Source organism: Staurois parvus, unplaced genomic scaffold (assembly GCF_062004578.1).
Source record: "Staurois parvus isolate SC_StPar_1 unplaced genomic scaffold, SC_StPar_1.0 ptg000130l, whole genome shotgun sequence".
In the NCBI taxonomy this organism is placed as follows: domain Eukaryota; kingdom Metazoa; phylum Chordata; class Amphibia; order Anura; family Ranidae; genus Staurois; species Staurois parvus.
This window is the reverse complement of record NW_028317926.1, coordinates 2,098,067-2,115,729: the sequence shown is the minus strand read 5'-3', so window position 1 is coordinate 2,115,729 and position 17,663 is coordinate 2,098,067. Positions and strand designations below refer to the sequence as shown.

General features: G+C 43.9%; 1 protein-coding gene across 2 annotated transcripts in view; it reads left to right on the top strand.

Moving 5' to 3' along the window:
* The window catches only part of ULK4 (unc-51 like kinase 4), an 898,798-nt gene that overhangs the window by 272,155 nt on the left and 608,980 nt on the right, over nucleotides 1-17,663 (top strand). For both annotated transcript variants that reach the window (XM_089672503.1, XM_089672504.1), the window contains exon 20: nucleotides 14,753-14,914. In XM_089672503.1, the coding sequence (XP_089528629.1) occupies nucleotides 14,753-14,914 (162 nt within the window). The remainder of the gene's footprint in view (nucleotides 1-14,752; nucleotides 14,915-17,663) is intronic.

Here is a 17,663-nt window from a genome sequence, read left to right as displayed (position 1 = left end):
TTAAAATGATTCTTCAAGATGAAGAGACAGCTGTTAATTCAGACCTCAAATTTGGGGAGCGGATGGTGGGGTCGGAGACACAATTCTGTTCACTGGAGACCAGGCAAATAGATGTTGAGGTTGTCCCTCACCTTCCATAAGAAGGGTTCTGAAGTTAAGGCAAAGAGGACGGATGCCAAGGGGTACCCCTGCTTCACACTGTTGTCTATGGAAGGCATGCCCTTCTTTGATAGGATAAGGTGAAAATTGTGACAACTCCTCCCTGCCTATCCTCCTCATTCAGTCGGAGAATTCCTTGCTTTCACTTTCATATGCAAAGTGTCCTCTAAAAGAGTGAGTCACCCTCTATGTTCACTAAGCAGCAGCTCAGCCACTTGGCATACTTACATTGGTCCATGCTGGACCAATAAAACTATGCAAAAAAAATCATACCTAAACTTCACCTTTAAGGTCTAGGCATAATTTGCTCCTTTTATTTGGGGAAGAAAGGCCTTGTACGTTGTATGTCAGGGTTTTCAGTTGTGTCATATTGGTTGATTGAATAGGGATTGTGTCACGTACCTGGTGTAAGAGGCCAATGGAGAGAGGGCTTCCCTTGCGGCTACGTTCCAGACTCCCCTGGGAGTGGGACAGCAGGAGCAGGCCCAAAGTAGCACAGGTCACCTGTAGGAGTGCTCGTTGGTGATCCACCCAGGAGCACAGCTGATGCACTGAGATGGGATCTGTAGACAGGTGGTGCCTGTGCAAGGTATGCAAGCCTTCCTGGAAACAGAGGATCACAGGATAGCCAGTTAAAAAATGAGGTCAGGTACCAGGTGGAAAACAGAGCAGACGTAGTCAGATGGGATAGCCGAGGTCATACACAGAGGAGCAAAGAAGGAATATCCGTTAGCTAAGCCCAGGTCTGATCAGGGGTTAAGCAGAGAAGACAGGTCCAAGAGCAAGCCGAGTTGGTGTCAGGAAATCACAGCTCACTATAGCACAGAAAACAGGAACAAGGTACTGGAAAGCCAGAGATCAACCAGCACCTGAGAGTAGGGCAGGGCTTCTTTATAAAGGCTGTTTGGAGCCAAATTTGAGCCGATGTGAACTTCTGTGGCCATGCAAGGTACTGGCAGGGGTGCCAGGTCTCCTAATACCTCTGCCGAGGACAGAGCGCTGACATTGTCATAAGCTCACCTTTATTGAAGAGGCTGCAGTGTTAGATGACCTGCACCAGCACAATAAATGCATAGGTATATAAGCAAACCATAAAGCAGTACATACTATATAAACAAATAACACAGTTGGTGTCATAACATAGTATTTAGCTAGATTCCTAAACAAAAGGATGTGCACACAAAGGAGGCGGAGCACCTCCAACTGATAGGAGACTTCCAATAATGGACAAGCCTCAAAATAGAGATCTAGACCCATTGTGGAAGGGCATCCTTGGGAGCAGCAGCCCTCCTTAATGCTGAAACCAGTGTTACAGGTACACATGGATGTGAACATCCTAGGGATGAAGGAGAGTTTGCCTCTGGCCCCACCAAATTGTGTGTAGGGCAAACGAGTCCCACTCTCCAGAAGTTCCTATGGCTAGTGGCAGAGGGAGAACTAGAACATAATCTGACAAATGCGTTAAGTAGCCCATCCCAACTGCGTCAGGGACAGCGACATTTAGGTTGAATCAGACATGGTGGATTATGGGAACCAGAGTCCATGTCAAAGCAGAGTAAGTTTTCTTGCAGTTCCCATACAAAGTTTCCCAATACGATGTGCGATCTATATTCCTTTGTGTTGGAGAGTGGGTGGGAAAGGACTGAGAAAAACCCGCTCTGCTAAAATGAAGATTGCTGACATTTAGCCATAAAGGGAGTCTTGCAGTGAAACATTTACAGCATGAAGGTCCAGCTTCTGGCAGAAGTCAGGCGAGTCATATCTTGGACACAAAAAGCTGCAGCAATTATCAGCTGATGCACTCAGTTTTCCATCAGAACTTTGCTCAAATGTTAAAAGTTAATTTCTGGAAGCCAATGATTCTGATACTGCTGATATAACTACTCTGCAGTGAATTTCACTGTGCAAAGGAACCAAAATCCAGGAGAGCTTTGCAACTGCTTTTTACTTTTAACCCCATTGTCATTGTCTATTTTGTAATATCTTTTCTGTAAATACTTTTTTTAGTTAAATATGATGTATGTGGTTGTATGAAATATGAACAAAGCATATTCCTCTGTACTGTGTACTTGTCTCAATCCAGAGCACTAAGTGCAATTTCTGTATGCTCCCTCGTTCCTCTGCTATCTGCAAGAGTCACTTCTGACAAATATTTCTGCCTCTAAGAGGTAAAAAGATGACAGTAGAGGGAGGTCCAGCACACAGCCTGTGACTGACAGCCTTTGCTCTGTTCCTGTGCGCTGTGTGAAGGGAGTGTGTCTCTTCCCTCTAATCAGGTCTTACTGAGCCTTACAGAGTGTTATGTCAGCTCCCTGCCCCCTGCTTTCCGCTCTTTGAATGGTTTTAGAGAAGAGAAGACTGCAGAAAAACAGGTGTGACTTATGTAGGAGGATTTTTTTATCTAGATGTGTCACCGGTGGGTAATCACTTCACCAGGTATATGTTAGACTCCATGTACACTGATACTTGCCATTGAAATGAATAAACGTCCAAGCGCTAAACGCGTTTAGCACACACTTTTTTGTCACATTTAGCATTTTTGGGCCAAAGTGTTCCTCTCTTAAACGCGATCCTTTTGCGTTCAGGAGAGGGACGTTTACCTGGCCCTAAACGCTGCTGCTATTGAAATCTAATAAAAGTCTGTGTGCATGGACACATAGGCATTTATTGAGTTGAGTTCAATGGCTTTGGCAAAAAAATGCCAAAAGCTCTTAAACTCACGTTTATGAGCAGGAGTGTGCATGAGGCCTAAAACAACCACTTTAAATCAATATTTAAAAACCATTAAGCTGAGTCACTAAATACTCTAAATAAGAAATGTAAAAATTGTGTATCTTTGAAGAACACTGTTACCTTCCTACCTGGCTTGGTGGTGAGTGTCACAGACATTTACTAAAAGTCAGACTTGTCACAGCAGATACTGTGAGTTGTGTGTGTCTGTTAATACAGGTGGTGGTAGCAATTGTTTGTGTGTGGAGGGTTTACTGTGGAGTTAACTAACTCCAGTGACGATCACGCTTAGTCTACTTACACGTGTATTGTTATCCTACAAACTGGAAAATCTCTGTGCAGGGTGAGGCTGAGAGTGTAATCGTACCAAGCTTGATTATTGACTTATTGATAACTTTTAGGCCAGCTACACATGCTTGCTTGGCAGGGTCGGATCTAGCCTGTCTGGTTTAGGGGTGCAGTAAAAATGTCAGGGGGGCAGAGGATGCAAGGTCAGCAGGGCAGTGTAAAGGAGTCAGTAGAGCAGTGTACAGGGGGTCGGCAGTCTATAGGGTAGTGTACAGGGGTTAGCATGGCAGAGGAGAGGGGTCAACAGGACAGAAGATAGGGGTCAGCAGTGCAGAGGACAGGGGTTAGCAGGGCAGGGTACAGGAGTCCGCATGGCAAAGACAGTGGTCAGCAGCATTGAGGACAGGGTCAATGCTGGCAGGGCACTTGAGAGATCTCCTCCCCACACAGCACATAGCTGAGATCAGTATCCCTCCACACAGTATGTAGCTGGATACTGCAGCTGCCAATCCAATCAGGGAATTTCACAGGTCAGAACTGCAACTGCAGCTAGCTATACATTATGCAGATCGATGCTGTGAGGAATCTGATCTCAGCTATGCGGGGAGGAAAAGATCTGTTGAGTGCCTTGTGTGCAGTGTAGGCAGTGCCAGGACATCATCTAGCACTCAAGGTGAAGGTGACAAACTGCTTCCCCCCTTCAAATAAACAAAATGAAAACCGCACTAATCAACATGCTCACCCCCTAAGCATAAATCCCTTCTGCAAGCCCAAATTCTACCCAAACAAAAATGCAAAAATTCCCCATCTTCACAGTCCAAACTCCCCTTCCAGCACACATCTTTGCCCCCAATCCCACCTTCCAGCTCAAATTCCCCCCCCCCCAATCCCTAACAAATCTTCCATGCTTCAAAAATCACCCCTCTTAGTATAAACCCTCTCCTCCAAATCCCCACTCCTAGTACTAATTCTCTCACCAATCCCACCCCCCACCCCCCCTCCAGTACAAATCTCCATTCCTAGCATAAATCCTTTACTAAATTATCCCTTCTAATACAAATCCCCCCATCCCTCCTCCTAGTACAAACCCTCTCCCCAAATCCCTACTCCTAGCATAAATCCTCTCCTCAAATCTCCCCTCATAGTACAAATACTCCCTCCTAAATTCCCCCTCCTAGCACAAATATTTCCCCGAGTACAAATCCTCCCCCCTAAATCCTCCCTTCTAGTACAAATCCCCCCTACTAGTACAAATTCTCCACCATTCCCCCTCCTAGTACAAATCCTCTCCCCAAATCCCCCCTCCTAGTACAAATTCTCTCCTAAAATCACCCCTGCTAATACAAATTCCCCCCATTTCTAGAACAAACCCTCTCCCTTAAATCCTCCTAGTGTAAATACCCTCCTGAAATCTCGCCTCCTAGTACAAATACTCCTTTTTAAATCCCCTGACCTAGCACAAATATTCCCCCAAATTCCCCCTCCTAGTACAAATCCACCCTACTAGTACAAAAATCCCCCCGATCTCCCCTTCTAATACAATCCCCCCCAAATTCCTCCTCCTAGCACAACTGCCTAAAAATTAACCTTCCCAGCACAAATCCCTGCATACCCAAATCACCATAGTTGTACATATCACCCCCAATTCCCCCAACCTAACACTAATCCTCCCCCCTCAATTCCCCCCTCCTAGCACAAATTCCCCTCCTCCCGAATCCCCTTCCTAGCAGAAACCCCCCACAATCCCCCCCTCCTAGTACAAATCTTTCCCAATCCTGCCTCCTAACACCTCCCCCTCAATTACTCTTCCCAGCACAAATAGCTCCCCCTACCCCTCCTCCACAAGCTCCCCCTCCCTCAATCTTACATGAGGGAACAACAGGAGTAGTGGAGTAGTGAAGAGATACGGGCGCTCTGTGATCTCCCCCTCCTGTCATAACAGCGATCCTCCATACAGCAGGTTACATAGGATCGCTATTACATCCGACGATACACGGCTTCATTACCTGCCCCCATCCACCTTTCCAAGAGTTGAGCAGTCTTTGGAGGAGATGGGGGCAGGTAATGAAGCTGTGTACCATGGGATGTAATAGCAATCTTATGTATCCTGCTGTACGGAAGATCGCTGTTATGACAGGAGGGGGAGATCACAGAGAGCCCGCACCTTCTCCATGCCCTTTCCTCTTTGCCGCTCCTGTCTGGACTGATCACTTTAGATGCAGCCGGCCGTGAGTGCAGGGATGGAGAGGAAAACTCAGTGTGCTTGGCACAAAGTACATGGGAAGAGAGGGGCGCCTGGCCTGAGGGGGCACAACTGAAATCTGGGGGGGCACAGCCTACCCCAGCACCCCCCTAGATCCAGCCATGTTGCTGGGTCTGTTGTTATATTGTCTTCAAATATTTTGCTTTAGCTTTTTCAACAGTTTCAGTAATTGCATTAATTTTACCTTTTGGCTGTCACTAGGATCTTTGGCCTGGCTTTGGTTTTCCATGTCGAAAAAGTGTATATCGTAAAGTTTGAAGCATTTAATAAAACAGCTTTGAAGTTTTAGTGGCATGTTTTTGCTTTCTTTACAGATTAAATGCAGAACTTACTTCTTTTGTGTGTTTTGTAATATCAATGCACTCTAGACAGCATATTGTACTTGAACTACTGTGAACCAACAGCACATCAAAATATTAGCATTTTCGCTTCGCTTCACAAAAGCTCTGCAATTAGAATGTCACAGTCAGAGCAGAATGTCGACCTGTTATTGCATGGAACCATGTTCAAGAAAGCTGAGATGAAAATAAATAGGAATTGTTGAATGTCAACTAAAGAGTGGTCTAATTTTACTCCACATAGTGACATTGATGATAATAGCCATAACAAAAGTTAGGTCATCACTTTGTGAAGTAAAAATCATGCGTAAACTGTTGGTATTATATAAATCCTGTATAATAATAACTATAAAAACTAGTTCTCCAGCCTCCATCTTTAAGAATACTCATCTATTAAAGCAGAATTTAACCCTCATACAGTCTTGTTTTAAATAAAATGTTTCATCATATAATGCCACATTCTGGTTGATATTTTGTTACTTTTTTTGTTACAAGGCAGCACAATGTCGTGTGACATTACAGCGCAAATAGGAAATCCTTTATCGTACAGTTCAGGACACAAGATCTTTAGTCTTTAACCATGGGTTACTGTATATGCAGCTATCTTCAGGTGATTGGATGCTATCAAAAAGAAAGCTGAATGGACATTCCCTATATAACCTTTCCCACTCCCACCTGGCCTCAAGTGTTTTGCTAGTTGCCAAAGGTGATGGCTGTCTTTACTGAAAGTAGCTTACCTCTTTTATGTGGAGTTTTTCTTTTTACCTGAAGATTCTTCTATCAATAGCCAATGCAGCTTCTTTCTGCAGTTTCCAGTTTGGTTGACTCCTTGGCTGGGCCTTGGGAGACTTTACCTGGACCCTGCCTGAAGAAGATGTGGGGCTGACCTTTATTGTCACTTTAGACACTGGATCCTGTGTTGGTCCTCACCCTGGCATGTGGTACATTAGCTAAAGGGTGCTTTACAGGTCCAGAATTGTAGTCTGCCAACAGCAGAGCTCTGACCTTGAAAATTTGGTGCCTTTTTTTGGCCTTCTATTGCAAATCTTTAACATGACAGCTGATGCACCTGCACAGTCTCAAACTTCAGTGGCATCTCTGTCCATGTGTACGCTGTTTCTTTATTCTTGTCCTGCTCTTTCACTTGACATTTTGCTCCTTGTTCCCACAGTATAGCACAATGATAGTTGTACACCTTCCCAGGTTCATCAACCTATAATGCCTGGCATACAGTAGATGGCTTCAGTTTTCCCTCTTCACAGCAGCAAAGGTTGTAATTATCCTTCTGGGGACATTTTGGCAGATTACAAGTGCAGGGGCAAGGGGTAACATGGCCTTTCTAGCTCAAACATAGCTCATGACTGTGGAGGGCTAGGGAGTTTTAGTATCTTTGCAGAGCATTAGCACAATCTGTTTGGACATTTGCCCCCATTCTGATTCCTTGCCTTTTGCTGGGCACTCCGTTGGCTGCACATCCTTTCTTTTTATTTTCTCTAATGTGGAGTTCAACCATCATGTCTGATTTTATAGACATGATCTTGGTCCTTTTGAAGTACTTAGATTGTAGGTTTCAGAAACCAGATCTTTTAGTCTCCCCTCCTGTGTCAGTCTATGATTATCTCTTATGGATGATACTCTGTTTAAGAAATAGGTTACGTATATGAGGAAGGTCCCCCCTCTTCTGAGGAATCAGATCAGGATGAGATGCCTTCAGTGGAGATTTCATCGAAGCCCAAGGAGATACCATTGTTATCTGTATTGGTGCAGTATGCTCTTGTATAGCACCAGAGCAGTCTGAGTCTGTGCCATTCTAAGGTCTCCAGCATGGGTTCCGTACATTTGGTCAAACCTGCTAAGACCTTTCCAGTCCACTGTCCCTGTCTTGTATGGGGACTGTCCTCAGCATGAAAAGCTCTTTTGTCTTCCAAAACATTTTGCTCTGCAATATACTATTGGGGAAGGCTTCCTGTTGATATAGACCAGGGGATAGAGCCAGCTATATTTTGTCCTAAAAAGACACTGAGGGCCCTTTGGAGGATAATCCAGTGTTCAAGAACCCAGAGTTAAGAAAGTTAGAGGGGAAATTGGCCAGGAGCACCGACAGGGGACCCCAGAAGAGGAGAATCGGGCCTGCTCTGTGCAAAACCATTGCAGGTAAGTATAACATTTCATTTTAATTTAATGAAAAAAAGCAAGGTTTAAAATCACTTTAACTGCTTCCACGCTGCTCTATAGCAGAACTACTGCTACATTTTCGCCATTGGTGCTTACAGATGTCGATCATTGGGTTCCGGCTGTAGATTCCCTGCTGGCCCCTGGTGATCGCCGAGGAACAGTGACAGGAGAGAGACCTGTGTGTAAACAGTGTCTGTCCTGCCAGCAGTAAAATGCTGCTGTGTACTTCTCTGCACAACAGAGAAATACACAGTATCATGTTTACATAGTAAAATACACACAGCACATACAGGGAAACACAGCTCAGCACATAGTTAACCCTTCGATAGCCCTAGATGTTAACCCCTTCCCGCCCAGTGTCATTAGTGCTTTTTATTAGTTCTCATCACTGTATTAGTGTCATTGGGATATCAGCAGCAGTTAGTCAGTCTCCCCCCCCCCCCCCGTATGTCAGAATGCCCGCCGCAGTCCCGCTATAAGTCGCTGATCGCCACCATTACTAGTATAAAAAAAAATCCAGTATATATACCGCATTTTGTAGATGCTGTAACTTTCACATAACCAATTAATTTACATATATTGGGATTTTTTTAGCAAAGAAATAGAGCAGAATGCATTTTGACCTAAATTTGTAACAAATTCTAATTTGTAAAATTTTTTTTAGCACAAAAAAATAAAAAACATACTGGCAATCAAATACCACCAAAAGAAAGCTCTATTTGTTGGAAAAAAGGACATAAATTTCATTTGGGTGCAGCATTGCAAATGTCAGTTAAAGTAACGCAGCTCCGTACTGCAAAAAATGGCACGGTCAGGAAGGAAGGGTAAATCCTCTGGAGGGTAAGTGGTTAATAGATGGTTTTTAAAATGTCCCAGCTGCCAGTCAAGAAGTGCTCCCCATACTGCACAAAAATAACTTACATTTGTGAAAGAGTGGTGCTAATTGAAAAATTACAATTATCTTAGTGTGCTCCTTTTGTGAAACCAATCTGCCAACAGAAATGTCCATAAAACAAATGACGAATATAGAACAGAAGGTGATAAAAACAAAGATGAAAATTTATGACAATAACAATTTATAACACTTGTGTTGAAGTCCAGTGAACAATCTGGTAAATATAACCGAATCAATATATACAATCCATCCACATGCTGAATAAAATTACTATGCCACACTAAAAAGTTTTCTCCCCTGTGTGACTCCAAAATCAGTGCTCATTCACCAGAGATCAGTGACCCCTGAATGTGCAATAAGTAGGTCAAACAACATTTTATGCCATGCCAATCTGCCACCAAGTTTCACTGGGAAAAACTGCTGCTCTGCTGTTCCTGGAGCCAGCGTGCATTTTGCACAGTGGTTTTGACTGACTGGAAGTCCTGCGGGACTTCAGAAGTAATCCCTGGAACTGCCACACTAATTGGAGTGCCTGGGTCTGACACAAGAGATGTCCCTGTCCAGGATCTTTCTGCCCAGGAAGAAACTTCTGTCCTTCCACTCATATGCCCAGGTTTGGCCTCAATTTGTGCCTGCATGATGGCCTTGGGCCTAATGGTGGCTCCTACAAGGCAGTGCTGTACAGCTAGTCTCACTCCAGACTCAACATTCTGGCATTGTTACAGACTCAGGCTTTAACCCATACCCCCCCCCCCCCAATACAGCTGACATGCAGTGCCAGACTCATCTTGGCATGGTGGATTACAACCCGGTGCTAGACATAGGGAAACCCTTCTTCCCAAAGGTGTAGAAAGTTCTCAAAATGAATGCTTGTCTGTCAAGCTGAAGAGGAGTCATGGATGCACGCTCAGTGCAGGGAACTTGGAGGAATCCTATCTTCCCATTCGCAAACTTCAACTCGTGGTGATTTGGTTGTTCCCTCAGTGCTACTCCTCTCAGTTGCAAGTCCTCTGACAAAAGTCCAGTCAGACAATGCAATTGCCTACATTAACAATCAATGAGGCACCCATTTCACTGCTATAAGGAAAGTAGGGTGGACCCACTCCTTGGCACAACTGTTTCTGTCCATTGTCCACGTCACAGGCATAAAAAATTGCCAAGTGGACTTCTCAGTCATCAGCATCTGGATCTGGGGAATGGGCTTTCTAGCTGGAGGTGTTTTTATACCCTTTTTCGCAGGTGGGGGATGCCAGATGCAGATTTTCTGAGATTCAAATTCTACCAAAAAGTAGTACTAAAAATAAAATTCGGTTTGTCACCAGGTCCAGTGTCCCTTTGCGGATTCTCTGGTAACTGTGGAATCAGTTCCATCTGCTATACACCTTTCTGCCTTCTCCCTTAGGTGGTGTTCCTATGATTCTTACTGAACTGGCCCAGAAGAATGTGGCACTTGGACATAATTAGACTCTCTATGTGCCCTTCCAGATTGTCCAGACTTCCTGTCCCAAGACCTGGTCCTCCATTCTTCTTCTCCGTCATTTGCTTTTTACAGTATGGCTATGGAAGACCGGGTTCTAAGGGACAGGGACTAAGCAAATTCAGTATTTTCAGCCCTTTTGAAGGCTAGGAAGTTGACTTCTTACAAAGTCTATAATTCATCATGTCATTCATCATTCATTCATGTCATCCTTTTCAGAGATTACTGGAGTCATGGTCCAGATCTAAACCTGGAACCTACTGTAGCTCTTCTAGCTGTGCCACCTGAGATGTTGGACAGCTCCCTGTCTGATTCCTTCAGAAATCTTGCCTTGAATCTTGTTTCTGTTGAACCTTGAACTCTTTGCTTCTCCCATAAACTTCCTGATTTAAGCCATGTCTTTGCAGTTCCAGTTTGCCAGATTATTGTGTTCTCTGTAGCTGATATCTTGCTCCTTATGTACCTGCAGCTGTCTTTATCTTCACTACCATTTGTTACTGACCTCTAGCTTGTATACTTACTACACTTCTGCTTGATTTCTACCTGCTACATCTGTTATCAGACCCTGGTTTGATCACCTCCTGATGGAGCAATCCTGAGGACCGCGACCTGGCACTAGCATGCAGCAAAACCCATCTCCACTATCAGGAGCTCTGAAAACTGGTTAATGCTTAGACCCTGCTCCTCAGGAGAGCCCACGTCATCCACCAGGGTGACCTGCTTGTGTACTTATCATGCTGGTTGTTGTGAACCTGTGCTGCTCTAGCTACTGGTCACTGAGCCTGGCCATTGACTGTGATAATTAGCCTCTCATTCCTTAGTTAAGGCTTTTGTGCAGGGCGTCCCACACATTTCTCCCCATTTGTTCCCCTGTGACCCCATGGGATCTTAAACTGTCTCCCTTTAGGTGATATTCCCTAATTTGACTTCACTTCCAAGGTGGCCTTTTTCATGCCCATCATCTTAGTGAAGAGGGTCATGAGTTATCCTGTAAAGCCTTATCCTGTAAAGAGCCTTTCCCGGTGTTACACAAGGACAACGTTTTTCTGAAACCTAGAGCCTCTTTTCTCCCTAAGGTGGTTTCGTCCTAAGATGGTGGTTTTCTCTCTAAGGTTGTGGTTTGCTCCTCCCTTCGGTGGTGGTGTCCTCAACCAGGTTTATAGTTCAGGGGTATAGCACCTCGGGATCATGTGCAAAGCTGTTTGTCTTAAACATAAGTCTTTATTTTTTGTTTAAAGCAAATGAAAACAGCTTCTAGGAGCAAAACTGACGACTTCATCAACACAACACAAAAGTCTGCTTGTCCTCAGTATAAATTAAATATAGGACTTGCAAAGTTCATGTAAGGGATTTACCCAACGTTAGAATAGTCCAGCTTCAGTTGTTTGGCAGCTTCCAGTGTGCATGCAGCACTCAGACAGGTCTCCTCTCCCAAACTCCTACTACTTCGCATCCAGCATGAGGAGCTTCCTGTCTTAAGTGTTGCTTTCTGGAGGCCGCTTAACCCTCTCGGGACCAGAGTCCCTGTAATCAAAATGTGGGTTATCAGGCAATAATGTGGGTCTGTTGCTGTGTTGCCCAGCCTTCAGTTTGCACACCTCATAGTTAAAGACTGAAGATCAAGTGTCCTGCACTGTATGACTAAGAAAATAGGCAACAGGCAAAAGAGCCGGAAACTTGGTATCTTAAAGTCTAATATTTATTGAAAGCGATGATGGAGTAAAATACCAGGAACAAACAGTTGACACATTTCAACCTATGCAGGCCTTACTCATAATGATTAACAAGCACAAATGTAGGTGTTTAAGTACGTAACCTTCCCCATTAGCGTACAACCAGCCAAACGGGGGAAGAGACAGAAATGCAAACACCTGAAAATAAACAGACACTACACAAACATATTTTTTCAAATCCGGTAATAAAATCTAAGTAGATATACTGTGTGTGTTAAATACTGTATTGGATCGAATCGCTAAAGGATAAAAGAATATTATTTTTGACATAGCAGTAAAATCTGTTGTTAGGCTACAATGAATAAGACTTTAATTGTTGCCATCCACAAACCTATAAACATAAATGTCCAACAGACTCTTTCTAAAATCACATTTTGTTCATTGTGACCCTGAAAAACCCGTGGGTTGGTGAAACGTGCCAGAGGGACGTGGCTTTGGAGGAGACATGCTGAAGACAATTTCTCATACATAACGATTGCGTTGATAGCTGGTGTGCGACTCCTTACCTTCATTGATGGTCACATTTTATTTATATTATATAAAACATATAGAGGGAATCCATCAAGATTACCCCACACATGACTAGAAAAAGAAACCAACAAATATTGTTGTTTGTCTATAGCAAGTCATCCGCACATTATAGTTTATCTTTGTCCAAAGGTCTGTGTGTTCATAGAGTAAAGCTGCTTCCTCAGGCCCCAACAATGTGCAAGAGCCACGAGGCAGCAGTTTTACCCTGCAAAAGTGCAGAGACCATTGGACAAAGATAAAATATAATGTGCTGATGATTTGTTTTAGCCAAACTAACAATCTATGTAGATTTTTTTATATTTATGTAAGAGATTATCCTGGACCTCAGGATGCTCTCTATATGTTTTTATAATATGAATTAAATGTGATTTAAGAAGGAATTTGTTAGAGATTAATGTGTGTACTTTTGTGGATGCCAGTCCCGTTCTTTGTAACCAATTATCTCTTAACGGGATACTGTCATTCACAATCTAATATAAGGTTGTGTGTATAGGGTCTTCACCAAATTGGGTATTTTTCACAGTAAAATCTGTTTCTTGGAGTGCAGAACAGGATGTAGGTCCCTCCCCTGTCTCTCCCCCTCCTGTCAGCACTTCCACCACCAATAGTTGATATCCTGCAATACCTTTTAGAGGCTGCTGTCAGGTATTGTAATATGGACCAATGCCAAAATGAGATTACACACTAATATTGATAAAAACAGTGCAGTTTTGGCTACAAAAAGCATACACAGGTCATGTAAGGAGTCGGTTTGCAGAAGTTGGCTTTTCTTCACATTTAATAATGGAGGCTGACGTTCTGCCTATGATGTTCAAATTCAGTAACAATGTAATTCAAAATATTCAGATGTATGTGCCAATTGCTTCAGCTACATGGTTAATTAATTGTGAAGCCAACAGTCTTTTAGTTCCTCAGTGCTACTGGGCCTCCTAGCGTTCCTGTGCCTAGACCACAGCATGTTGTATAAATATTATTTTCATTTTTATGGTAATTATTATATTTTATGACTTCCATGCTATAGGGCTACTGTGCTCCGCATAAATGAGTACACCCCATTAGATTTGTTAGAAAACCTTTCAGAATCAACATTTTCTATGGAACACTATACTATAAAATACTCCCACAAATGCGGCTGATTGCAAACAGGATTTGTTCATTTGCACATGCAAAGTATTTTTCCTAACACATTTCTTCAAGACCATGTTGCAAAAATGAATACACCCCAACGAACGTCTTACGAGCAAAGCTAAATTTTAGACAACAAAATCCTAATTAACAAGAATTCAACTACAGATGAGTCTAATTATTCATTAAACAGGTGTCCAGGAGACGGATGATTATAAAAGGGTATTACTTAAGAAAGAAATCCCCTTTCCATTTCATGCTGTCAGCAATGGCACCACATGGAAGAGAGATGTCTCAAGGCCTGAGAAAGAAAATAATTGGACACAATACTCATTTATTGTTTATTATGTACAAATGCCGGATAAAGGAAACTCCCATGCAGAGCAAGCCATACCATGGAAGGGCACCTGTGGCTTGCTCCTTAACCAGACACTCACAGTGTGGCTCAGTCCAACCCCCGAACTCTGTTCACAGTATTTTATTGACAGCAACAGAAGCCAATGGCTGCTGCCTCTGTGAGGAGATAGCCATTGCAGATGGGCACAGAGCTGGCTCGATATCAGACTCTGATAATTATACAGGGGGGTGAGAGGGTGATACAAGTAATGAGACATTTTTTTAACTTAATGCAGAGAATACATTAAGGTACTAAATGCCCAGCCTTTAAAACCACTTAAATCATTTCCCCAAATAAAAACTCACTTTTTGAGTGACTATAGGTACCAGCATGCATTATGCAAAAGAAGTGCTGATTAGCTCTAGCATACTGGGACTTGTGGTTGCTCAGTAGCCTAATGACCATATCATCTACATGCCTGATTATAAACAACTGAAGTTTGAAAAAAATTATGGCTACAGCATCTGGGTACTTTTTTCATTTTATGACCTTAAATGAAGTTTGACGGTGAAATATTACATTAAGCTGTAGTAGTGAAGTAAACATAAACAGATGGTTCATGGGCTCCTGGGAGTTTGTCTTGTTCTGTAAACGTGAGGCTCGGATATAATACATATTTATGTGTTTTTTCTTTTCTATAGGAAGAGCCAATCATTCATCATGTGACTGCCAAAATAATTGAAAATGTCTGCACAACGATCACTTCGCATGTCCAAGGATTCATCACTGGAGAGATTGGACCTGCACTGTGGTATCTTTTTACCCATTCCACTGTTGATTCTCTTAGGATCACAGCGATATCGGTATGAAAACCCATCATCTTGTCAGTATTCATTTTATCCTGTGCCTTCACCACCAGCAAATTAGCCTAGTTATAATTCAGAAAAATGTTCTAGCAGGCTGTTATTATTACAGTGTTTAAAGGGGAACTGTAGTCTTTTTATTAAATATGAAGAAGATTTCCTTAAAGAGAACCAGTCACAATTGCTTTTGTTTGTATTTGAATATTATATTCTAAATGGTTATAATTGTGCATTTTTACATTTGAAAGATTTCAATTGTCTTTCCTTATTCAACATTATTTATTTATCTGTTGCCTGCCTTTTTGGTTTAGAGGTCACCTAAAGTCTAATAATTGTCTTGTCTACAGCCTGACCTTCCACACTACCCTCAGAACCTGAGAAACCGTATGTGAGGTGAGGCAGTTGACAGGCAGGAACTGCCTGAGTGCAGGGGACCTTTCTCAAGCTTCTGAGTCATACTCAGAGTAAAGCCACCTATACATGGATGGACATTTGGTCAGTTCAGCAGGCAGCTCAATGTTTTTTTTCTGAACAATCAGTGATGCTGGCTACAGTGATGTTTGTATTCTGATGACAGGGAAGGCAATCAAGGCATTTTCTTTTGTTCAACCCCTTGGGTGAATGAAAAAAAATAAAAAATGTACAGGCTGCCCGGGTCCTAAAAATGTAAAACACATCTAAAGCAAAAATATTTTGCAGCTTACAGTCCTTAGATGTGATGGCTGCATTATTTTATTTTTTCAGGTAAAGAACATTTTCAACAGGTACAAAAATTACATGTTGATCTTGTTAGAAATGCAGCGTCTGTGTCAATTCCTGTGAGCTGAAAAGAAAACTCAAACATTGTTGTTTATCTAGTGTAAACTGCTAGTCCACTTAGTCCACCATATACATGAAGATGAAGGTAGACATGTAGGAAATCCAGTCTGTGCAACAACCATGGTTCTGTCCATCTGGTGTCACCCCCCCCCCCCACTTTGCCACTTTGTGGAAGGAGGAACCGACCCTCTCGGCGTGGGGGGGTGTCCTTTACCTGCATCTTGCTCTGGCCCGGCCACCACCAGGGTAGATTTGGGGTGCCGGGCATCCACTCTTCGGTGATCAGGGGGACCAAGGGAGAAGTACTGCCGCCCCACGAAATGTGCAGGCAAATGGAGCCCTGGCCGGACCGGAATGCGGCTTCCGGCTGTGTCCCTTGAAGCGTGGAACAGAGTGCAGCTTTGCTGAGGTCTGCATTCTGCAGAGGTGGGCACCGCAGGACCTCAGGACAGACCACCACCTTTGAACATGTGCTAAGCAGAGGTGCCAGGACCAGGTGACACCGGTGCCAGGACCAGGTGACACCGGCACCAGCCAGCCTCAAGTAGGTGGCTCAGAGGAGCTTTTTTTCCCCCTATCTGTTTGTCCCCTAGCTCCAGTGGGTGTCCTCAGCCCTCCTGGTGGTCAGAGGGACTAGAGCAGGGGGTGGGAAGGGGTCTCAGCTAGAAGACTGGGGGAGCGAGGATGGCGGCCAGTCCCTGTCTTTGGTTAATGGGACCTGGTTTTTTGTGCTCTGTTTGCAGGTGAAAGCCAGGGAGAAGCCCAAGCCGCACCATGGGGCTAAAAAGAAGCTCCCCTCATGCAAAGTAACCCTCAAAGACTCCTGGACGAAGGTGCTGTTTGAGTCTTGTGTTGAGGGCCTGATCAGGGAGGAATTTCCTTCTCAGGGGGATTTGGTTAAATCAGTTAGAGAACTGAAGGCTACCTTTGATTCCTTTAGGTCTCTGGTGGAGAATTTATCTCTGTCTCAGACAAAGACCGCACTTCCTCCCTCCCAACAGATCGAGGTTTCCCCGGCGACCAGTAGTGATTTGGGGGGTCCAAGAGCTGAGTTGGTGGAGGAGGACCCATCCCCGGACTCGAATTCTCAGGCAGACTCTGAAGGGGAGGGTCCCTCGAGCGAGTCCAGAGGCGCCTCTAGATACAAGTTGTCCCTGGAGGAGGTTGATGACTTACTGGGAGCCATTTATACTACCTTGGAGATTAAGGAATATAAGAAGCCCCTCACGTTGCATGATCAAATGTATCAGGGTATGGAGGAACAAAAGCATAGAGTCTTCCCTGTCCACGAATTGCTAGTAGAAACCATAAAGAGGGAGTGGCAGGATCTGGAGAGAGAGCCTTTCTTTGCTAAATCTCTCAAACGCAGGTTCCCGTTTAACGAGGATTTGTCTATGGTGTGGAATAAACACCCCAAGCTGGACGTGGCATTTTCTCAGGTAGCCAGGAAAATGGATCTTGCATTTGAGGACATGGGAGTCTTGTCTGACACCTTGGATAGAAGGGTGGATTCCCATCTTAAAAAGTCCTGGGATTCCACACTACCCAACCTAAAGCCTTCCATGGCCACTACAGTGGTAGCTTGGAACATGGAATATTGGCTCACACAGCTACAGGTCCATATCATGGCAGGATCCCCGATGGACAAGATATTAGCCTCCTTCCAGACCTTACTACAGGGGATGATCTATATTGCGGACGCCTCAGGGGAATCAGTAAGAATTACAGCGAGGTCAGCGGCCCTAGCTAACTCTGCCCGCAGAGCCCTGTGGCTCAAGACATGGCAGGGGGACATTACCTCCAAAGTTAAACTTTGTGGCATCCCATTCACAGGGAATTTTCTTTTTGGCCCGGGTCTTGAGATGGTACTGGATCATACCACAGACAGGAAAACAGCCTTTCCCCGTAAGAAAAAACTCCAGGTGCAGGG